This window comes from Carassius carassius, chromosome 49 (genome assembly GCF_963082965.1).
Source record: "Carassius carassius chromosome 49, fCarCar2.1, whole genome shotgun sequence".
Lineage (NCBI taxonomy): Eukaryota > Metazoa > Chordata > Actinopteri > Cypriniformes > Cyprinidae > Carassius > Carassius carassius.
In genome coordinates this window covers 10,266,451-10,291,759 of record NC_081803.1, presented here as the reverse complement: position 1 = coordinate 10,291,759, position 25,309 = coordinate 10,266,451, and the positions used below count along the sequence as shown (strand labels likewise).

Here is a 25,309-nt window from a genome sequence, read left to right as displayed (position 1 = left end):
TGTTTAAACTTTATTTATATATCAATACATAATTAAAATGTAAGTACTCTGAAAAAGAAAGTATAAAAATCGAGTGTCTGTAGACCTCTCACGACTGTTTTAAAGACAGCTCATTATTTCCATTCACTCCACCCCCTCCCTTCTGGGCTTTATCGTCTCTACTACGGCTCGCTAAGTAATGTTATGTTAGCTATATTACGCAGCTACGTGTGCTAATGACACATGCTTCATGAAAAAATAAACAAAAAAATATGAATGATCAAAATACAAAAAGAAAGATTTACCTGTCCAGCAGAAATAAGCCATCAAGGAGTCACTTTTCAGCCCCTTGAGTTCCCTCAGTTCTAGCCATCGCTGGAAAACCACGCCGATATTAACTCGAGTTTTATTTTTTTGTTTATCCAAAGACTTTTTGTTCATTGCCTTTTCTTGCACTGTTACTGTCTTCCTTTTTTTGCCTGGTTTGCCTTCACTAACTGCATAGGCTGGTACTGTGAATTTTGTTTGCTGTTTCTCTGCCATTGTTTTGGTATTCCTAGGATCCGTGCCTCTTGAATTCCTCAAATCAAACGTGCACGCGCAAGGGGGCCGGTCATGTGTGGCAAAAGGGTGGTTGCCATGGTTGCGAGAGAGTGACAGTCGCCTAAGCTAATCCTATGTTTCGTCCCGAAATGGAAATAATGAGCTGTGTTTAATACAGATTAAACGGTCTAGAGTCACTCGATTTTTATACTCTTTTTATCAGAGTACTTACATTTTAATTATGCATTGATATATATAGAAAGTTTAAACAAATTTGGAAGAAAGTTGTTTATACATTTATTACCTACCCTGCCTTTAACGAGGCTCTTGTCTGTCTTATGCTGTCATTGCGCAATGAAACAAACATATTTAAAGGTGGAGGTGCAAGATCTTTCACAATTTTATACATTAAACTACCTTCGTGAAATATTACAAAGTTTTTAAAAGTAAAGAGATTATGTTTTTTAATTATAAGACAATGATGATGTCTGTCAGGTTTCTTATCAAACACTTTTATAGCACGTTTGTATAAACTATGTAAAGGTCTAAGAGTAGATTTTCCTGTTTGGGACCATGAAGTGAAACAGTAAGAGAAGTGAGGAAAGATTAAAGACTGCAGAAAGATTCTTGCAGCTTCTGCTGAAAGTTGACTCCGTATAAATTTAAAATTTCTAAGTTGGGATGTAACTGTACAAACAATTTTTTTACATGTTTTTTAAATGTTAATTGAGTATCTAAAATAACTCTAAGGTATTTAAAATCCGATACAATTTGTAATCTTTCACCATTTACTAATATATCTGGTATAACCTCCTCCATCTTTCTAATCTTAAAATACATACAAGCATTTTTGTGGATGTTTAACGATAAACAACACTGATTTAACCAGTCTGTGATTTTGGTCATAACAGCAGATAGTTTTTCTGATACCTGTTCGTTTGTTTTAGCATGTACATAAATCACAGTATCGTCTGCATACATTTGAATAAATGCATCAGAACAAACATCTGGAAAATCATTCAGGTACAAACTAAAAAGTAGAGGTCCTAGTACGGACCCCTGAGGTACCCCTGTTAAACAGTGTCTTGTTGAAGATATACATGTTTTAATCCGGGTGCATTGTTTCCTTGATGTAAGATAAGACTCAATCCATTTCATTGTTTGCACAGAAAAATTAAAATGTGTTAATTTAGATAATAAAATATTATGGTTTAAAGCAGTGATCCTCAAATCTGGCTTGCGAGATCCACTTTCCTGCAGAGTTTAGCTCTAGCCCTAATCAAACACACCTGAATTTGCTAATCAATGTCTTCAGGATCATTAGAAAATCACAGGTAGGTATGTTTGATTAGGGTTGGAGCTAAACTCTGCAGGAAAGTGGATCTCGCAAGCCAGATTTGAGGATCACTAGTTTAAAGTGTCAAATGCTTTTTGCAAATCAAGAAATACCGCACCCACAACCCCACCCTTATCTAACTTTAATCGCACTTGCTCAATGAGATAACATACAGCAGTTTCCGTAGAGTGCTGTTTACGAAACCCAAATTGCATAGGGCACAATAAATTATTTTGTGTCTCTAAAAATTTTACAATTTGTTCAGTTACTACTTTTTCTGTTATTTTATATACAGCTGACAAAATTGAGATTGGCCTATAATTTGCTACGTTTAGTGGATCACCTGCTTTTAAAACTGGGGTAACTATCCCAGTTTCCCAGCAGTTCGGAAAAATTGATTTCTTAATTGATAAGTTCACAAGGTGTGTAATTGGTACTTAAAAATGTTCACAGTTATTTAAAAAAAAAACTACAATTTAAACCGTCTACAATTTAAACCGTCTATATCTTCAGCGTATGAGTTTTTCAAGGTTTTTATAACATTCTGAGTTAACAGAGTTAGGTTCTCTATGTCTGATACCAAATTTATCAGTCAATCTTTGAACTGAGTCAACAAAATGATTATTAAAAGTATCTATAATTTCATCGGGTTTATTAAGTATTCTTCCTTCATGATTAAATTCTGAACATTTAGTATATGATTTAGATTCTTTCTTTATCAATTGATTAATAGTTTGCCACATCTCTTTGCCATTTCCTTTAGCCTCATTTAAAATATTGATAAAATATTCTGCCTTAGCCTGCCGTAATGTCTTAACCACCTTATTCCTTAAGCAACATTATCACGCCTTTTCATGAGCATCCATACCTCTTCCGAAATCCATGGTAGGTTGTTCTTTCTATGCCTATTTCTGATAAATTTTGTATATTTATTTTTTATATTTCTTATCTCTTCTATAAACTTTTTATGCCCTGTTTCCAAATCTTCAGTAGATAAAAGGGGTTCCCAGTCAATCTGTCCAAGCTCTTCTTCTAACGCACTCATATCCTTTTTTGGTATTCTAAAAGAACAATTCTGTTCATTCTGTATGGTTTCGTGATAAAAAACCCTATTTTTATTTAACTTCCTAGATATGAGAGTTAAATTATGATCTGATAATCCAGTTAAAAAGTTAAAAGTCTTAGTAATTCTATCTGGTTTATTAGTAAAGATAAGATCTATTATAGTTCGCGAAGTAGCTGTAATACGTGTGGGGCTCTTAAACATTTGTATAAAATCATACAATTTAGTTATCTCCTTCAATTTCTTTTTGGCCTTTTTATCAGACCAATTAAGATTGAAATCCCCCATAACAATACACTCTTTACGTATATCCACTTCTTTAAAGAGGTTTTTTAAATGATCATAGAATGAGATATCGGATGAGGGCGGTCTATACACTGCAACTATAATAAAAGACATTTGCGGAGATAGTGTAATTAAAACAGCGATACATTCAAATTCATTAGAACACTCAAGATGGACTTGTTTACTTGTCAAATAATCTTTAACATAAATAAGAAGCCCTCCCCCTTTACCAATTTTCCTATCCTGTCTGTAATATTTATACCCAGGCATTGCCAAAGCAGCGCTAAGAGAAGTTTTAGTTAACCACGTTTCAGACAAACACAAGAAATCTAGATTTAAGTCCAAAAGTAGATTTTCAATTTGTTCATGTTTTGATGACACACTTAGGATATTTAAATGTCCTCCTAAAATACCCTTCGGTTTTGACCCGTGGTCCCAGATTACTTTAGAATGGTTCACAGTTTGAAAGTAATGCAGTTTCCGATGCCTCTCACCGGCCGTTCCATGATGGTGAGTCGATGTAGCTCCGGCCAAAGCACAATGACCAGTCGATACAGTTACACTTGGACCATAGCCAGCCCCGGGCCCAGCCTGAAGACCAGCAACCGACCGGGAATACACCATCTTACAATGCTTGCCAGCTGACACACGGCGACATTCCGACTGCGCCTCCCAGCCGTATTCAACCCTGGCTCGATGACCGCCAGCTGTCGCAGAAAGCCCAGGCAAATCACCAACACATACCGGCGAAACAACGCGCTGAGCACATCCAGTGTCGCCGGGGCCTGTGCTGAGTTGAAAATCACCAGCAAGGAGAAGCGTCGTTATCAGGTAAAGCAATACCTTTCTCTCAGGCCGCGTAGATCTCTCACGTGCGGGACTTCTCGATACAGATGGTGTTAACGCTTTTCCGTGTTTTAAGACAACGGAATTCTTGTAGTAGCCCAGAGTGCAGTCTGGACGATGGGGCGGGGCGACACGTTGGGGCGGAGCGACACGTGTTGCCCCGCCCACCTCAGCGGTTATTGGTTTATGATTAAGATGAGCTTATTGGTGTACAGATGAGTGACGATTTTACAGCTTATTGGTATAAAGAATTATGACACTGTGAGCAGGATTGGAATGCGGAAGTAGACACTCAGATGAATACACTTTTAATATAAATTAAAAAGCGAATATAAATGTTGTGTTTTTGCATTTATTGTTGCGTTTCCACAACATCCCGTATAAATGCAAAGAGTTTTGGATTACGACGAACAGAACAGAAATAAATGGTCTAATTTACAATTACTCCCTCAACGGTTGTAGACGCTACCTCAGCATTACTCGCTGGTTTTTGAAAATGACACGGCAATATAATGCGAAGTATGGTTATGTAGATAGTCATGGAGTACCTTGATTTATATATTCAAATGATATATACGTATATATATATATATATATATATATATATATATATATATATATATACAGAGGTGGGTAGAGTACCCAAAAACTGTACTCAAGTAAAAGTAAAAGTACTTCTAGAAATATTTATTCAAGTAAAAGTAAAAGTACTAGTCTTGAATAAGACTTGAGTAAGAGTAAAAGAGTATCGGATAAAAAATCTACTCAAGTAGTTAGTTACTAGTTACTTTGGGTCATATATACTGAGCCTATTTTTATTTAGATATATAGATAAAATGTATGTAATGTATGTGTGCGTGTATAAATGTATATATTTCATCAGCCTTTACTCCAATTTATGTAATTTATTATAAAACCCTGTCTGTTTACTTAAGTAACAGATATAGGTGTCATGCCATAACATATTTTTAATATGACTGACTTTATATTAAATGTGAATTTAACATTGAAAGTTAATGCAAATAACATTTACATTATTAAAGATAATTTTCACTGACAGTCTAGATTTCAATCACTCTCAGAAACTCCCATTAAAATCACTGAAACTGTTAACACTGTGAAATCAATATCTTAATTAAAGATTCGTACACACATCTGCACTTTGTTGTTCCTGCGAGAGAATTCGCCAGAAAGAGGTATTCAGTCAGTGAGCGAGTGAAGGAAGCACCGGCATTTTAGCGATGACTCATCTGAACGCCTCTGATTGGCCAATGCTTTAATAAGCTCAAAAGAATCATGTGTGATTTGTAATGCGCAGCGCTGTATAAAGCATCTATCTCTGGCTAAGCGCCAGCAAGCAATCACAGATCTGAATTTAGCAGCTGATAATATGACTCGCTGAACGTACTTGCACCAGTGTGATTGTATTAAAATGAATAAAATCTTAATCGGCTATTTTTTGTCTTTTGGAAGCTGCATTCAACTTGACTCCCCTCTGTTATAAGCCACACACGTACAACAAACTAATGTCACAGTGGTATCGTGTACTGTAATCGAATGTAGCCCAAGTTATTACCTGTTAAACAGTAGACAGCACACGCGGTGTTCATCTAATAAGGATCTCCATCGCTAGCAAATAATAACCTTTGCAGATTTCAATTCAGTGCAGTTCCAGCCACGTTTTCAACGCTCTTTCTGTTCTTAAACGTTACAACTCCGAGTGAACCACTTCAGACGCTCAGCGCGTGCGGCAGGGAACTGAACGACTCATTCAAACTGATTCATGAACCAATTCACTCGTTTGCCAATTGGTTTGATCAAGCCTTTGAACAGAATTGACTCAAAAGAATGAATCATTCGCGAATGGGCATCGCTCATTGCCCAGAGAAAAGTAGACGGCGCGTTTGGAATAAACTGAAGCATTATAACATTTATTGCATTAAGATAAAGTAACGAGAGGAGCGTCGCCCACAGTAACGAAGTAAAAGTACAGATTTTTCCCCAAAAATTTACTCAAGTAAGAGTATAAAGTACCCATCTTTAAATATACTCCGAAAAGTATTCGTTACCTCAAAAAATTACTCAAGTAAATGTAACGAAGTAAATGTAACTCGTTACTACCCACCTCTGTATATATATATATATATATATATATATATATATATATATATATATGTATGTGTGTGTGTGTGTGTGTAACAAATTGTCACCAGTCTCTGAACGTCTCCAATAACAAACTGAACATTCCCTTAGCCCCTACGAAAATCTACCATGGTTCTGCTACAAAAACTAGTTAAACTATGGTGTTTTTATAATTACAGCTCATGGTAATTAATATGCCAACAAATATTTTTAATACAATAAATCCATGGTTACTTTTTGCAAGGAAGGAACTATACAGGTTCTAAAGAACTTGCCCAAAAACACTCGTCACTTTCTGTTATTTGTTTTCTGAACTGCACTACTGAAAACCTCATTAATCCTGAATTTATTTAGTTACCCGCTTCTATATAAAAACATAATACATTTAATCACCCCTTTAAACACTTCATTGTTTATCAAAATCATTGGTAATTGAAAAATTACACCGAATGGTCACAACTAAATTAAGAATTCATTATGAGCAATGCATAGCAAATGATGTTACCATCAAATATGAGAAACCTTAAAGAATGATAGACTGATGTAAATGGCTGAAACCTGTTGTCATGCACATGTTTGCCATAGCTTTTTTATTAAAACATTATACACTGCACTTTAAATGACATCAATTAATACATTAAACCAGTTGATCTCAGTTCATTCTCTATTTCCCTTCAATGAACACACAAATGTGTTTCATGCCGCAAAAAAAAAAACAGTCCTTGGAACCAAATCCTGTGAACAAAAGCCCAGAAGATCACCACGCCGTCCTCTTCCCTGTACCCTGGTGGGTTAAACTTGAAAAGGGCTCTGCATTGCAAGCATTCCCTGATGCTGTTCATCCGTCTGAACTCGTTCTGGTAGACAGGAGGACAATTCTTCCAGTTGGCCACAACTTATAGTGTAAAGACAAAATACAGGAAAGATAATAATAATAATAATAAAAAGTTTAACAGCCTCATACTACAAAGTTCAATTGGAGAATGAGCATTAAACAGGGGGAAATCTTACTGTCTAGCCAGGCAAAGTGTGCTGCTTTCCGGAAAACTTCTTGAGTGACCACATCCCTAAACCATCTGCAAACCAGAGAAAGAGTCAAATATGCAGAGTCACCCGCTGACAAAATAACTTCCCTGAGGATTTCCAGGGGAAGCTGTTGAATCAAGGGGGAAAAAAGGATTTCTTTTTGTCTTGATTTTTTAATGTGCTTATTTTTTTAGGCATGCTTCAGGATGTATTTTGACTATAAATAACGTGCATAGTTTTGTTAATCTGCCTTATTCCTTGAAAATGGTTGCAAATGTAATACTGTGCTCTTTGCATTGGAACTTATAGAATTTTAATAGAGTTTGACATTGGAGAGGTATTTCTTTTGTAAATGGCCATCAGCTAGCAGGAGGTGATGATGATGAAGGTGATGAACACTGTACACTATGCTGTTAACATGCACTATATGCTATATGCACAGTGTTTGGTGTGCTTTTAGACTGTCTTTATTTATTTAATATGGTGCTATATCTTTAAGATAAGAGTTTTATCCTCTCATGACTCAGGTACCCCATTATGGCTGTCACAGGTCTAAATCACATCATAAATTCCCTTACACAAGGATAGCAAAACCATTATAAGCACTAAAGACTATCTCTCACGTCATCATAACAATAATTAAAATGTGAAAGATATCTGTACAGCTTGGATAACGCATTGTAAATTGAACTTGGTAGACAATGAATGTTTGAAAACATGGATAACAGTGTGTCATACAAATATTAATGTAGAAATAATGGTCAAGGAGAAATGGTACCTGTAACAAATACAACAATAACAAAACGTATTATTAACAAACTATTAGTACTATTTATTATTACTATTATTACTAACAAATCCCCCACAACAAGTCCCTAAAACTAAATACATTTAATTGAATGCCCATATTCAGATCATGCTAATTTAAATTTACATTATGCATACTTATATCTTGTATTTTAAACAGTAAAATAGTACATTGTCTGATCTACTCATTAGAATTAAAGTGCCCTAAAGTTTTTCGTAGTTTTTACTGTTTCTGCCAGGCACTGCAAGCTAAAACAAGTGTTGTTGTTGTTTTTTAGTGGGTACATTTAATCTAATAAAGATTATTATTATTAAAGACAGGGGAAGCTGTTGAATCAAAAACATACATAGGTTTATTTATACATGTATATAAAAGTTATTAAACATTATATAAACACTGACTACAGAAAACCTTGCTTTAAACAAACTCTATAGATTGTTGTCACAACTGCATACTCATTCTTTTATAATACCACTAATAAAATGTTAATATATACAGTACTGTGCAGAAGTATTAGGCGTGTTAGTATTTTCACATTGAAAAAAATAGTTTTAAGCCAATTATTTATATCTTTTGCTGTAGTGTGTCAGTAGGATATATTGGTTTACATTTCCACACATTCATTTTGCCATTATTTGTAATAATCCAGTGAGATATTTGTATATATTTGTTTGCATGATCCACATGAAGATCTTTTACATTGAATATAAATATTTCTGTCTTATATGGTGAACAAAATCCACATTAGATCGCAAACAGAAGTTATTTAAAACACTCGCTGCTGTCTGAAAATGAATTAAGATGAAATGTTTTTAAATGTCTTTGATGCTGATGTTAACTGATAGCTATATATGAAATAATCCACGGTGTTGACCAATATAGTACTTGTACATAATCCCAATTTCATATCTGAACAACTATGTAGCTGTAATAACTAAAATACCTCTGTATGTACACACATGTAATGATTAGTTCTTAATGAATGTATGTGCACAAATAACCTGCTTTGCTGGACTCTGCCTGAAGACACTGTCTTTTGAATGGTGAAGTTCCTCCCCTCAGTGGTTGAGCTCTAAAAGAACAAATGTCAAGAGGTAGGTATATTGCTAGATATAGTACAGAGTAATGTTTCATGTAGCAACATTCAAACAGCTACATACATTTGCGGAGTGAAGCTGTCCAGGAGAACAGAACACCACCACCTCCTGATCATGTCATCCTGAAAAATAATAATAATAATATACACACAATAATCATGCATGTCTGTTCAAATAACTTGACAAATGTAATGGCATACCTCTGTAAAATCAAACCTAAGAACTAAAGCCATGTACAGAGTGTACTGTTACAATCCACAAAGAACAATAAAATGAGCAATTTATAACAATTATTAACAATAATTATTCAAATTGAACGTACAATGGATAAATAAATGATCGAACATCGCATTTAATATTATAAGATATTTACACAACCACTTTTACTCACCTCATGCAATCAACGTGGAATAGCGTTATTACTCTGCTGCTGCAGTTGCCACCGTTCTGTTTATTTCAACGCAAACTGCCCCCTGCTGGCTCGGATCAAAATGTCAAAGGCGGGGAAAACAAATATGGGCGGGGCCTAGAAGTGTCGCCCCGCCCCATCGTCCAGACTGCACTCTGGGGTTACTCGAATACTTAGCAAACTGACCCAGTCTACTTAGACAAACTAGCGACTGGGTCTCGTTATTATGTGCACGAGTAGTCTAACAACACTGAACAGAAGCGTAAAGTAGGGCAAACATATATCCGAAGATCAAATATCTCTGCATATATTTCGACTTGTAAAAATTAATAAGAAGCGCAGTAAAGTTGATCAGGGAACTAAACTCATTAAATGTATAAAAACTAGGTCGCTTTATTTTAGTTCTAAGAATGGCTCCTGCCACGCCGTGTCTTAGAAACGCCATCTCCTGGTTTCCATAGAATCAATATGGGTTGTTTAAAGAATGAGGGTTCATTATCTTATTTTTTCCAGATAATTGCTCAGGATATATAAATGAATAAACTAGATAAACATTCAATTCAATACAAGTTTATTTGTATAGCGCTTTTTACAATACAAATCGTTACAAAGCAACTTTACAGAAAATTATGTTTCTACAATATTTAGTAATAGCTTATAAGTGGTGACTATCAGTTTGTGCACATATGACAGGATTTGTAGAAAAATTTATACAAGTTGTAGTCAGCCAGATGATGAACATTATTAATATTATTAATAATTAATAATTATTATATGATTCAGTCACACTTGTAGCAATATTTGTTGTTTCTTTTGTTGATTCAGGGTTAGCATCATCTGGGGTCCTCTGAGGGTCAGCATCATTTCTTCTCAGGTGTTCTGGATCCAGACTGGAGCTTGTGTAAATCCTAGTTACATCCCGTGGCAAAACATAGAAACAAATAGAGACATCATTAGCATAGCTGGTGTTCCAACAAAGTAAAATTAATTAGTTTAACCCAAGCTAAAGAATAAGAATGCACATTTGACCAGATACAACTATACTCACAATTTAAGATACATTATTCAAATGCTTGGCGAAAGAGATGCGTTTTTAATCTAGATTTAAACAGAGAGAGTGTGTCTGAACCACGAACATTATCAGGAAGGCTTTTCCAGAGTTTGGGAGCCAAATGTGGAAAAGCTCTACCTCCTTTAGTGGACTTTGCTATCCTAGGAACTACTAAAAGTCCAGCGTTTTGATGGATTGTAGCGTGGTAGAAGACTAGTTAGGTACGCAGGAGCTAAACCATTTAGGGCCTTATAGGTAAGTAATGATAATTTGTAACTGATACGGAACTTAATAGGTAGCCAGTGCAGAGACTGTAAAATTGGGGTAGTATGATCATATTTTCTTGACCTGGTAAGGACTCTAGCCGCTTCATTTTGGACTACCTGTAGCTTGTTTATTGAAGAAGCAGAACAACCATCTAGAAGTGCATTACAATAGTCCAGTCTAGAGGTCATGAATGCATGAACTAGCTTTTCTGCATCAGAAACAGACAACATGTTTCGTAGCTTGGCAATGTTTCTAAGATGGAAGAATGCAGTTTTTGTAACATGGGAAATATGATTTTCAAAAGACAAGTTGCTGTCTAATATAACACCCAGATTTTTGACTGTAGAAGAAGTAACAGTACATCCGTCTAGTTGCATTAATTTGCATTGATTGTAATCTACACGATTCTGTGTAGTGTTTTTTGGTCCAATAATTAATATCTCTGTCTTATCCGAATTTAATTGGAGAAAATTATTGGTCATCCAATCTTTTACATTTTTAACACACTCTGTTAGCTTAGATAATTTAGAGGTTTAATCTTGTCTCGTTGAGATATATAGCTGAGTATCATCAGCATAACAGTGGAAGCTAATTCCGTATTTTCTAATAATATTACCAAGGGGCAACATGTATATTGAAAATAGAAGGGGACCTAGGACGGATCCTTGTGGCACTCCATATTTTACTGATGATAAATGAGATGATTCCCCATTTAAGTAAACAAAATGGTAGCGATCGGACAGGTAGGATCTAAACCATCTTAGAGCCTGCCCTTGAATACCTGCATAGTTTTGTAATCGATCTATGAGTATGTCATGATCTATGGTGTCGAACGCAGCACTAAGATCAAGTAAAACTAGAAATGAGATGCAGCCTTGATCTGACGCAAGAAGCAGGTCATTTGTAATTTTAACAAGTGCAGTTTCTGTGCTATGGTGGGGCCTGAAACCTGACTGAAATTCTTCATACAAATCATTTTTGTGCTCAATTGAGCAGACACAATTTTTTCTAAAATTTTAGACATAAATGGAAGATTTGAAATAGGCCTATAATTTGCCAGTTAACTAGGATCTAGTTTTGGTTTCTTAATAAGAGGCTTAATAACCGCCAGCTTGAATGGTTTTGGGATGTGACCTAAAGATAACGACGAGTTAATAATATTGAGAAGCGGTTCTTCGGCTACATGTAACAACTCTTTCAGTAATTTAGTGGGTACAGGATCTAATAAACATGTTGTTGGTTTAGATACAGTGATACGTTTATTTAGCTCTTCCTGTCCTATATTTGTAAAGCACTGCAGTTTATCTTTGGTTGCGATGGATGAAACTGAAGTGTTAGACGCTGTAGAATCTACATTCGCTATTGTATTTCTAATGTTATCTATTTTATCAGTGAATAAATTCATAAAGTCATTACTATTTAACGTTGGTGGAATATTTGAATCAGGTGGCGTCTGGTAATTTGTTAATTTAGCCACTGTGCTAAATAAAAACCTTGGATTGTTTTGGTTATTTTCTATGAGTTTGTGGATATGCTCTGCCCTAGCAATTTTTAGAGCCTCTCTATAGCTGGACATACTGTATTTCCATGTAATTCTAAAAACTTCCAAGTTAGTTTTTCTCCATTTGCGTTCAAGACTACGAGTTACTTTCTTGAGAGAGTGAGTATTACTGTTATACCATGGCACAGTACGTTTTTCTCTAACCTTTTTCAATTTGATGGGGGCAACAGCTTCTAATGTATTAGAGAAAATAGTGCCCATGTTGTCAGTCATTTCGTCTAATTCATGTGTATTTTTGGGTACAAATAGCAGTTGAGATAGATCAGGCAGGTTATTTGCGAATCTGTCTTTGGTGACTGGAACAATAGTTCTGCCCAGACGGTAACGCTGAGACATATAGTTAATATCAGTGATATGCAGCATGCACGATACAAGGAAATGGTCTGTAATATCATCACATTGAGGTACGATATCTATAGCAGTAAGATCGATTCCATGCGATATAATTAAATCTAGTAATTAAACATAAGCAGTGATACGCAGTGATACGTCATGTGTTTTCCTCTTCTCCTGACAGTTGCAGGTCAGGGTGACGTGCAGCCTCACAGTACCACCTGTGAGTCCACTTTATTTATTTATTTATTTTTTTTTTTTTTTTTTTCTATTTTACTTTGATATCTTTCTCTCTTTTTCACTTGGTCAGACAAATTTATAAACCTTTACATGCATCCCGGACTAAAATATTCCATCATTAATATTTCACTAAGCACGAACAAGTTTATTGTTCTGACTGTTTTGTTTTTGATTTGGCTCTTTGTTGTTTGTTTTCATCTCATAAGTCATTAAAAAACTCTGCCTGAAACATTTTCCATTTTATGTCTTTGCACAGCAAGCCCACACCTCAATTGTGAGGATGAGATTTGTGTGGAATTCGTCAAAGAATATTTTAGAAATTGTAAGAGCTTATATCTTCATTCACTGTACTAAAATACAGATTTGATAATAGCTCATATCCAAACGAATGAAAAAAAGTAATATATATATATATATATATGTATGTATGTATGTGTGTATATATATATATATATATATATATATATATATATATATATATATATATATATATATATATATATATAATATATTTTTCATAATAATAAAACATTTTTTTATTTTAGTATTTTTTTATTTAAAGCTCGTTTGAGATCATCTCAAGTATAAGCTCAGTGTTCAATATGTGTGTGTGTGGGGGGGGGGGTGATGATAGAATGATTTCTGAAAGATCATGTGATTTATGAAGACTAGTGTAATGGCTGCTGAAAATGTACTTTTTTAAATATATAAATCATACATAAAATCATACATAAAGTAACAGCCGCAAAGCTCCAGGTCCAGATGGCATACATGAACATGTCGTGAGGGCCTGCGCTGTCCAGTTAGTAGATGTCTTCAACAAACATCTTCAACCTCTCCTTGAGACTTAATGTGATCCCCATGCTTCAAGCAAACCACCATCATCCCTGTTCCCAATAAAACAACTGTCTCCTGCCTGAATGACTACCGCCTTGTAGCACTGACATCAGTCATCATGAAGTGCTTCGAACGGCTAGTCAAATCCCACATCTGCTCCTCTCTTCCTGACACCTTGGACCCATTACAATTTGCTTACCGTTCTAACAGATCCACTGATGACACCATTGCAATGGCCATACACTCTGCACTAGAAAACTTGGAGGGAAGAGACACCTATGAGCGGATGCTGTTCGTTGATTACAGCTCTGCATTTAACACCATCATCCCTACCAAACTTATAGCCAAACTAAAAAATCTGGGTCTTAACAGTCACTTATGTAACTGGGTCCTGGACTTCCTGACCGGCAGACCCCAGGTGGTTAGAACTGGCAATCCTCACTTACACTCAGCACTGGTGCCCCACAGGGATGTGTACTCAGTCCTCTCTTGTACTCTCTGTTCACAATATGACTGCTCTGCTAAGCATAGCTCCAACATCATCATCAAATTTGCTGACTATACTACTATCCTAGGACTCATCACTAATGGGGATGAGACATCCTACAGAGATGAGGTTAATGCACTCACAGCATGGTGTGCTGATAACAATCTCTCTCTAAACGTCAGCAAGACCAACGAGATGATTGTGGACTACAGGAAGTCACAGAGAGAGGGTCCCGTTCCCATTCACATCAATGAAGAGATAGTAGAGACAGTTAAGAGCTACAAGTTCCTTGGCATTCACATCTCTGAGGATCTTTCCTAAGGCCTTCATTCAGAGACCATAGTGAGAACAGCCCGTCAGCGTCTCTACTTCCTGCGGAGCCTGAAAGGGTTTGGCATCTCCTCTAACATCATGTCAAACTTCTACCGCTGCACTATTGAGAGCATTCTAACCAGCTGCATCACTGTATGGTATGGCAACTGCTCTTTGGACCGCAAAGCTCTTCAGGGAGTGGTGAGAACAGCAGAGCTCATCATTGGACATAAACTCCCAGCCTTACAGGACATCTATCAGACTCGCTGCTTGAGAAAGGCTCGCAGCATCATCATGGACCGCACTCACCCTGTTCATCACCTGTTTGCCACACTGCCATCTGGCAGACGCTTCCGATCCATCTGATCACGGACAACCAGACTGAAGAACAGCTCCAACTTCAAGCCATCAGACTACTTAACAATCAGCTGTCCTCCATCTAAAAAAAAAAAAAAAAAATGGAATACATGCTGCTCTTATGTTTACTTTCATTTTACTTGCACTGCCACCTTTTTCTATTCCTTCATGTTACTCTGTGACACTCTAGTTACTCAGGAAGACATCTGAATGTGTGCTGTTCTTAAGTTTATTTATTGCATCTGCACTGCCACTTTAATTTCCTCCATGTAGCTCTACGTCACCCTACAATGACATTTTAGACACCGTTCTACCCCAGTAATGATAATATTACCTCAGGACTACTTATGAACACTATAACTCTTAACACTGATTACCTTTATTGTACCTGTTACTTCCACTTATGTGCATATGATGCTCTGTCCATGTCCTTCTGTCTATGGGCACTGTAGTCACTCAAGAACCTCAGTGCTCTCCACGTACGTCTATGTCTTATGTCTTGTTATTGTCACTGTATGTCTGAGCCTCGTCACAAGCATTTCAATGCCCAGTTTTCCCCAGTGTTAACTATGCAAATGACTAATAAATGCCTCTTGAATTTACATGTGGCATATATAAATTTGAATATAAAGAAAGTTGCATATGCTCAGACACTTTTTTTGATACTCTGCATCTATTTTCCAGCCTACCAATGGCAAACAACAGAAAGGCTTGACACGCGTCTCCCAGGACTGGAATCACCACCTCGAGACTGGACCCCTACACCACCACCTCCACCCCTTCCTGCTCCCCCACCTCCCCTGACCCCTACACGGCTAGGTGGCACCCTGACCCGCCTGGGTGGCACCCTGACCCGCCTGGGCGGCAGTGTCCGGTTGGATGGCAGCACCCTGTCACTGCAGACTGGCTACCCATTACGACAAAACCAGGGCCCAAACGATTTCCGCACATCTCTAACGCTGGATGATGACAACTCGCCTGTTTATGAAGAATACGGTAACCCAGATCACTATGACAATGATAATGTTCACCCTCTGGGTTTTAGAGAGGGCCGATCCAGACCCCTCTATCATCACTCCAGCCAGTACCTTCTCTCTCACCCTCCCTTACTGGACTGGGAGGAGCGTCCACATGTCTGGGAGGTCACACACCCTTTCAGCAGCCAGCAGGAGATCGACAGACTGGGCAGAATTTCGCTTCGGGCTCAACGCTTGCATAGTCAGAGCCCAAAGACATCTTTGTCCAGAATGAGAGAGTATTATTGACCATTAACAGGACAAAAAGTCCTTAATTATAGTGAATGCATGTGATCATGCAACTGAGGACTGGGCCTGAACAAGTGTGCTGATCTGTCGGGAATGGAAACGTCAGTACTCTCACAGCCACAGTCATACTGTACACTAGTGTTATTCTTCATTTTTATTTATATGTTATTCATTATTCTTCAACAGTTTTTCTCCATACAAAGTTTTCATTTGAAACCGCATTTACACTGGCGTTTCAGAAACAATCTCCGTCTACACTACATAACCGAAAATGCATGTCACGTGACCATTCATGCACACTTGGCATGCGCTTAAAAGTGTAAACAAGAAGTCGGTTGCTAGTCACTGACATGTTCAACAATGAGCATGATTACTGTTCATGATATGGTTACATGCTCATCAAGGATATGTAGAGATCACATGGGCAGCCATGCCATTGTCATTTTCGAAAGTCTCCGTTTTGGTCTGTTTACAATGAAATGCAACCTCAGAGTTTTCAAACTAAAACGGGGTCAGCTGCGTTTTCAAAAGTCTCAGTTTTCGAACGTGGAAAATGCTGGAGTAGTGTAAACGATACCATAACCGTAACAAAAGTTAAGTGTTTTAAAAAGAAAACGCACTAGTGTAAATGGGGCCTGAGTAAATGAGGTCCAAAACAATTGGATTGGAGGTCCAAAATTCAATGGATCCCATTGATTTTATTTCGAAGAATGACATTTTAGACATTAAATTTTCCTTTGTGTTTTACTGAAGAAAGTCATACAGGTTTGGAATGATGTGAAAGTGAGTAAAATGTCATTTTTGGTTGAACTATGCCTTTATTAGACATGCGAGAGGACATTGTTAACATTATTACTTTCCCATGGATGCATCTGAAAAACAGGTTTGTGTAGGTATGCTACTGTTTATTGAGAAATCACATATTTTATTGATTACATATACAGCAGTGGTTCTCAACCAGGAGGCTGGGGCTCACTAAGGGGCTTCTGAAAACTTGCCAAGGGGGCCTCAAGAGGAATTGAAAATATTTAAAATGAAGATATTGTTTTTTGACTCCCCCCTCAACATCTTTTTTTTAATTGTAAAAACAGGATTCCTACAGTCTTGGAAAACATGAATTTATGAGGGTTTTTTAAAAAGTGTCATTTCAAGACGTGGAATACTAAATTGATGGACATTAGTAAATGCTTAAAATGCTATAAAATATTTATTTATCAGGTAGAAATTGAGTAAAACAATTTAAAAAAGCTGGATATAAAGACTTAATTTGATAAAACATAGTAAAAAAAAAAAAAGTAAGGGCCTTTGAAAATTAGAAAATTACAAAATTGCTGTGGACCTCTGAAAATTTGAAAATTCCTATGGACAATGGGTGGCCTTGGAGTCAAGAAGGTTAAGAACTGCTTATATTTATGACCAAGGAGGACCAAATCTTCCAGGTTTGCCCTTGGACAGCCAGTGTTTTGCCATTACAACAGTTGGAAGTAGAAAGGTAACTGGTTTTATTCCATGGACTATATAGAAGCTGTAGAGAAAAACAAGACCATGTAATTACATTTTTGTTGAAGCTTTAAGGTTTATAAGGCTCTAATGTATGCATAATCAAAATGATTCCAGGAATGAAAGCACACAGGTGCAATTTATATAAATAAAGAGCTCTTTATGAAGAGCTCTTTACAAAGAGCTGTTTAAGTAGAGCTGTTTGTAGACATGACAAGTACATATTATTCACTCATCGCACACCTGGCATTTTAGTGTTTTGCTGTTTATGGTGCTGTATTTGTGATTTTTATTTAGTTTAGGAGGGAGTAACTTTGACACTTCAATAACATCTGTTAATTGTTTAGGATGTTAGAGACATACTGTATGTTGAAGCATATAGGCTTTTTGAACAAGAAAAAAGTTCTCATTAAGGTTGCTATTAGATTTTGGCTAGAAATGGGATTTTTTTCTGAATCTGAATCTGAATTTTTTTTTATGCTTATTGTATCTGTTTTCCTTCATCCCCAGTAGCAATTGCCCAAATAATATATACAGTATAAAAATAAAAAAATAGAAATATAAAGATTTTCTTAGATTATGAAATAAATATTGTTTTGTGTGTCCTTGAAAATATTTTGGATATTTTTACTACCTCATTTTAGTCATGCATAGACTTATGGAATTATTATTATTTGTATTATTTAATTTATTATAGCGCCTTTTGTAGAGTCCATACCCAAATAGGAAAATAATATGAGGAAAGTTTTATTTTATTTTTATATTTAGTTTGTTTGTGTAAACAAACCAGATAATATTTTATTAAAGCAATAAAATCTGATTATTTTAATTAGGTTTTCAGGATGAACTTGTTGGTCAGAGGTTCTGATGGCCTGTGTTGTACTTATAAATGTGATTATTGTCCATTTAATGTGTAGAAATCACCTTGTATGTATGAATAAAAGCTTTTGTCCAGTGTAAAAAAAGAAAGAAGCTTCTTTTCTCCTAGTTCATTTATGCAAATTTATGTGATTTTTCAGTTGAATGAAAATTTCTACTCTTATTAAAATCCTCCTAATTGACACTTAATTGAACAGTTAGACTGAAGATATCATGCATAATGAACTAAACAAATCTTTGCACAAGACAATCTTCCCTGTGCATGACAGAAAGCCACAAGGGTACAGTTGAAGATAACGGTATTATACACAATGTTCCAGTTTTTTTATACAGTAGTTACATCATTGTTTGTGTTCCATCTTTTGTGGAAGAAGTGCACAAAAGGCCACTTTTGCTGAACGCAAACTATTTAAGACACTGTAGAATTTCCAAATGCAGCATCTGTGCATTTAAAGAGACAACTATACAGGAGACAACATAATCCGATTGCATGATCCAAAGCTTGTTTACGGGCAAAGTTCCAGGAATCCAGCTTATATGATCGAAACATAATGATGCTTTCATTTCTGTGCCTTTTCACTTTGTTGTTCGGGGTCTTCTCCAAGAATGCATTGGTTTCATCAGAGATGAGGTTTTGTAAACACTGTGTTTCTGTGCTTTTATGTTCTGGATGTATAAGTGAGCATGCTTTTTCTTTTCAAGTTTGAAAGTATACGGTTCAAAAGCACAGTGTAAATATTTAGTGTATTGTTTATTCATGAACTACTGTGGCCCCGAGTTAGTTAAATGTATAGGGATGGAGGTGGGGGGTTAGAAAAATGGGTTAGATGGCCAGCTGAATATGCATTCACACTGTGATACTTTCTACACTATCAAGGTAATTCAGAACTGATTTACTGTATATGGAAGCCCATTGCCACCCCTGAATAAAAAAAATGAAAGTATAACTGCAACTTTTTTTTATCTCCCAATTCTCACGTTGTTTTTTAAAACAACTCTGCAAGGTGTAAACTCAGAATTTTGACTTATTCTTGCAATTCCCAGTTCATGGCTCATAAAATAGTAAGGATTTTTCATGAGGTTGGGTTGGATACTTTTGTTTAATCAAATAGAATTTATTTTGCAAATTCACAAATAATTCTCAAAATTGCTTCATTAAAATGTTAAGTGTTTCATTCCCACCTTTTCTCAATAGGCTAGCACTATTTTCCATTGTCTCTTGCTTTCCAAAATTATGCCAATCACATTCCAGTACTAAAGACTGATGGGTAATTAAGCTTAGGAACAGTACAATGGATCTGCAAGGTCAAACTGACACAATCTCCCAGCTGAGTCGAGTTCCACTAAATCAAATGTGCAATGCAGAAAGCAAAGAGGATAATTTCAGGGGAAATAAAGCTGGTCTTAATCCCTCTGAATACTGCTGTTTACATCTTTAAGTATACTGAACCACTAGAGAATCCACACTCCTTCAGCACTATTACCTTTGACTTTTAAAACAAGTGTAAGCAGGCTGGACTGACAGAAAGACAGTTGGTTATATAAGGGGTGTGGGAAAGCTGCTGGATTATTGTTCCCGTTTCTGCTGGGAGACGAGAGAGTTAGGGGTGATTATACCCACATAAACTACTGAATAATACCCAGATTAGACACACTAACCAGGCCTCATCTCCACGCAAAACATCTGCTTTTGCTTCAGACACACACACACAAACATACACATTTGCACTGTGGCACGGTGAATGCTTAACACACTGCTTTGGAACAGATGCTGCTGGAATACGTCACAAGCTTATAACACCACACGCCAGAAACAGAGACGTGCAGACAACACAGGCATGTTTGCAGAGCGCTCAGTTGTGCCAAATGCTCCCTTTTTGTCTTTTGCTGATGCGTGTAGAGAAAAGCCTTCTCAGACATTTTAAATTGTTATAAGGGGATAATTGGGAAAAGTTTCTCCTACATTTCAGAAAACAACAACAAAACTTGAGGAAACTTAAGACAAAGTCAATGTAAATGTTTATATTGGTAGGATAATTACTATATGATTGTTAGAGCAGGCTGCACAGAAGCAAATGAATTTCGGAGGTGAACTATTCAGTTATGTTTCTCATATCTCTGGCTCCATTAAATGTATTGTGTATGTGGATGAATATTTAATATAACTGCTAAAAGAAATAAAATTACTTGAATATTGATTTGTACATTTTGTTTAACAAGATTCAAAAATCAAGAAAACATTAAGCTTACAGTATGTCATAAACTGTAGTTAACTTACCAAATGTCTGAAGAGTAAACAAGCATAAACTGATATTTCATATTGTGTTAGAGTTTAAGATAATGATTATTTTTAAGCTGCATTATAAGCGCTCAGACTGGGAAATGGTGTTACATAATATCGGTTTGTTTCAAATTATCATCAGATCATGAATAATTCCATGGGCAAAGACTAAGCACACCTTGTCAAAATAAATAATCTACTGGATTAAGGCACGCTTGAGGCTAGTTTGGATTGTATTGTTATTTTATTATTTGTTTCACACTGTCTGTTGAACCTGATGATTGACTTTTAGCTTGGAGCCATGTTCCAGCTTGTAAATAACTTCAGCTATACAAACGAATCCAATTTAAATCAATAACAGAATGCTCTAAATGAGACTCCTTGGTGTCCTTAAATCACCAACCTAAAATACATAGCAATTGCCTATTACAAGCATAATCATATTTTATTAGCCCAAATGCTTATTTTATTTTAGACTAGTATACGCACAGCCTGCAATCAATTTTATTGGCAAATTGGCCAGATGTGTCCAGTAAAGCATAGTCCTGTTCTATGACAGGATGTACTGTATGCATTCACTTGTTTGTGAACAGCATTTTCTGAACAGCAGTTTTGACAAAAAGCCTGGAGATTGCAGAGCAAAACTTACTAGCAGCCCATTACCTTTCACAAAGCAGTTGTCCTGACTTGCTCTTCACAGCTAGGTTTGGGATTGATATTGGAAAAAAGAACTGCATTGCAATGATTGAGAGTCTGTGACACCAATTTCCCATTTCCCCCCATTTAGTCAGTCTATCTATAAATAAGTGGCAGGTTATTAGTGTCACTCATGGATTTCCTACAAGCTCCTGTTTACTTCAAAGGAAGGACAGCTCTAAGCTCATGGAATGTGAGGGTCAAGATCTGAATTCACTTCTAACACTTTGGCTCTATTCCAAAATATAGTGAACTACCTTGCTTTCTACTCCCTACAGGTAGCATCTTAGCTGAAATGGAACTTCATATAAGACTCATTTTGAACACACTATAAGCAATTCACATGAAGTGCCTAGAAGTTGGATTTAAAATAGAGTTTGACTACTATAGTGACACAAATCTCTCACTTTGTTCACCACGCTTCTCACAGTGAACTATGGGATTGCTTACTCAGTGATAATTCATTTGCCTTACAGTTTGGCAAACAATATCTTTAAAGGCATGCAGCATAGAGCCTCATTTATGCGCGGAAGACATTTTTGGATTTAAAAGTGCGGAATGGAACAAACACTCTATGATGTCTAGAGATGCATTGTTTTAAATGGTAAAGTACCATGTTTTTAGAACATAAGAACAACGGTCAAACACGCCCGACTAGCAAGTTTACATAGAGAAACAGCATAGCGAAATGCAAAAATGCAAGTAGAAGGGTAATGGAATAAAAAAATCACAAAGGCTAGATACTTTTAACTAAATTACAGCATTTTTATATCATGAGATGTGCAAAAATCATGATTGCCATCAAACACGTTTGCATAGAAAAGCTGCATAGTAGAATGCAAAAACACAAAATGCTAGTAAGTGGAATTAAAAAAAAAAGCAAGATCTAAAGATTTTGTTTACATGTGATTTGTTTACATAGAAAAACAATATAAAGCACAAAAACAATTCATACATTGAAACTGAAAAGCAGTGTAGTGTGTGAACAGCTCCTGTATGCATTTAAAACAGCCTTTGCATGAGGAGATATAAAATTCTCTTTGGAAAAAAAATCTGTCTTTCATTTTTTGATTAATGTAAATAGGATCAGAGTACATGTTTTCTGCTCTTATGTTAAAGTCCTTTATAGCAGTTTTCTCATTAATCCGATCTCCTGCAGTGATGGAGATTCATGTGCCAGTGTGATTCGGCCAGAGTCTAATCATCCCTATCATCCAATGCATTTCATCAGTCTCTAGGGGTTGGGCTTATAAACAATTGATGATTATACTGAAAAAATGTAGGTACAGTAGTGCAGCCAGCTCTTGGTGTTTATGCGATACAATGCTTAATTAATACATTACAATGTGAAAAAGACTCCAACAGATGCTTGTGCTGAGTTAAAAGGCACGGCACTGTTGCAAAGCACAGCAGAAACAGTTGCTTCATATGTTATGCCTGTGAATTTCATATGTTAGCGCTGCCTTGTTTTCTCTATTTTAACAGCTTGTGAAGTATAGAGCAGAGTTCAGACACATCTCTTCTACTCTTCCAGTTTCCCATGTTTCCTTTGACTATACCACTTGCCAAACTGTCTCAATTCAAGTCTTTACGCTACTTTGTAGTGGGAATGTAGAAAATACCCTGAGGATATTCTCAACAGACCTGAGTGTCCATGGGTGAGAAGGCTTAGATCAATGCGGAGTAATTACACATGCTTACGGCCAGTATTACTGAACTCAGTAACCTTTATGAATTTTACAGCCTAAATACAGTCACTGACAATGCTTTCTGTCTTTATTATAAAAATAAAAAAAATCAAATTAAATAAGTTAAAATATTTTTTCAAAGTGGAATTCTAAACACTACAAATCTTTTAAAGCGGACTATAGATCAGTTTACATGTTCAGCATGATGGCATTTGAACTCCACCTATTTCAAGATTTAAAATCTTTAAAACCACATAATATTTTATGATGTAGGATAAAAAGATTATAATATCTTGATCTGTGTTAACCACAGACCTTACATTAGGCATTATTAAAAAAAAAACATTGACTTTAGGACAATGGAATCTCAAATGCTATAATGCAAATTATAATCCTCATTTACGGGTTTTGTACTGCAAAAAACTCTCATCAGTTTGCCTGATTCAACAAGGAGGACAGAAGTCTGTTCTAATCTCTTCATCATGGCACCTGTGGGTGGGATGTATTAGGCAGCAAGTGAACATTTTTTCCTCAAAGTTGATGTGCAAGAAGCAGGAAAAATGGGCAAGTCTAAGGATTTGAGTGAGTTTGACAAGGGCAAAATTGTGATTGCTAGACGACTGGGTCAGAGCATCTCCAAAAGTGCAGCTCTTGTGGGTGTTCGTGTTCTGCAGTGGTCAGTATCTATCAAAAGTGGTCCAAGTAAGGAACAGTGGTGAACCGGTGAGAGGCTCACTGATGCACATGGGGAGTGAAGGCTTGCCCGTATGGTCCGATCTATCAGACAAGCTACTGTAGCTCAAATTGCTCAAGAAGTTAATGATGGTTCAGATGGAAAGGTGTCAGAATACACAGTGCGACGTTTGTTGCATATGGGGTTGCATAGCTGCAGACTTCCCATAATGCATCCTGGTGCTATGTGTTCCCCAGGTAAGTGTTATGGCTCTATGTCACGAAGTAACACATTTGAACACGTTTTACTTCGTCAACTTGCCTGCTCATAAACACAGTAAAAATTTCTGTGTGGTTAACATCATTTCGAGAAGACACTGTATCCTACGCTGTGAGAGTAAATTTGTTTTATCACATCTCATAGTTACGTGCTGCATGCGGTAGACCAATCCAGACCCAATCTCTCTACGGGTCTGGACCTATCACAAAGAACTGCGCTATCTGACCAACCACAGCGGTAAGGGCTCACGGAAAGGAGGGGTTTATAGAGACTGATTCTTTGAACTGCTTTGCCCTAGTCGTTTATGAATCATTTAGAAATGAGGTCAAATTAAATCTTTTTTTCTGAGAAAACAAAGTGTTTTTTGACCTTGCATATATGTAAACCTGTTTTAGGAGACTCATAAAACAATATTAGCAACCTTAAAAATTACATAATAGGGGCACTTTAATAGAAGAATAATACCGAAAATGTTGTGATTTTCATGATTCAAGCTTTTCAAAAGTAAAGGAGTACTAAAGTAAAAGTAGAACAACAAAGGCTTTTTTGGATATAAAAAAAATCATATTAAATTGCTATCATTCATTACCCAACTGAACTATTCACAAAGAGCTATCAGTGTATTTGTGAGTGTGAGATTTGCTACAACAAAATTGATTTGTACTATTTCTGCATTCTCACTAAACATTTTATTATACAAATGTTTCTTAAATATTATAAGCTATAGCTACTGTTATAGAAGTATGGAACATATTTTGCTTTCAGCCGCCTAATAATGATCCTTAGAGAAAATACATTTGCCAACGGTTGCTATAGTTTCAAAAGTAACTTTAACCTCCACATAATTGACTACATGTAAAAATGGGAGCTGTGATTTCAGTTTTGTTCAGTTTTAACATTTTCACTGCTATTCATTTGAAAACGTTTTTTTCAAAGAATGTACATTTTAGCAGACAACATTTATTCAACACATCATTAGTTCATAGTTTTTTTTCATTATATAAAACACACACATGCACGCACGCGCGCGAGGTGTAATCACATCCACTTTTGTACCTCAGGTTGGAGG

General features: G+C 36.2%; 1 protein-coding gene and 1 long non-coding RNA gene across 3 annotated transcripts in view; one reads left to right on the top strand and one right to left on the bottom strand.

The window, feature by feature from the left end:
- The window catches only part of LOC132132696 (protocadherin Fat 3-like), a 65,857-nt gene extending 49,499 nt beyond the window's left edge, over positions 1–16,358 (top strand). The window contains exons 28-29 of the mRNA XM_059545179.1: positions 12,931–12,969; positions 15,664–16,358. Of these exons, the coding sequence (XP_059401162.1) occupies positions 12,931–12,969; positions 15,664–16,244 (620 nt within the window). The 3' untranslated portion in view covers positions 16,245–16,358. The remainder of the gene's footprint in view (positions 1–12,930; positions 12,970–15,663) is intronic.
- On the bottom strand, positions 6,986–9,695 carry LOC132132421 (uncharacterized). 2 transcript variants are annotated; one of them, XR_009429036.1, is made up of 3 exons: positions 9,030–9,695; positions 7,206–7,347; positions 6,986–7,089 (listed from the first exon to the last, which is right to left on the bottom strand). It is a non-coding gene; the product is annotated as an uncharacterized LOC132132421 (long non-coding RNA). The 2 variants fall into 2 exon arrangements; XR_009429035.1 differs by having other exon boundaries at positions 7,042–7,347; positions 9,030–9,100; positions 9,189–9,695.
- Positions 16,359–25,309: the final 8,951 nt, after the last annotated feature.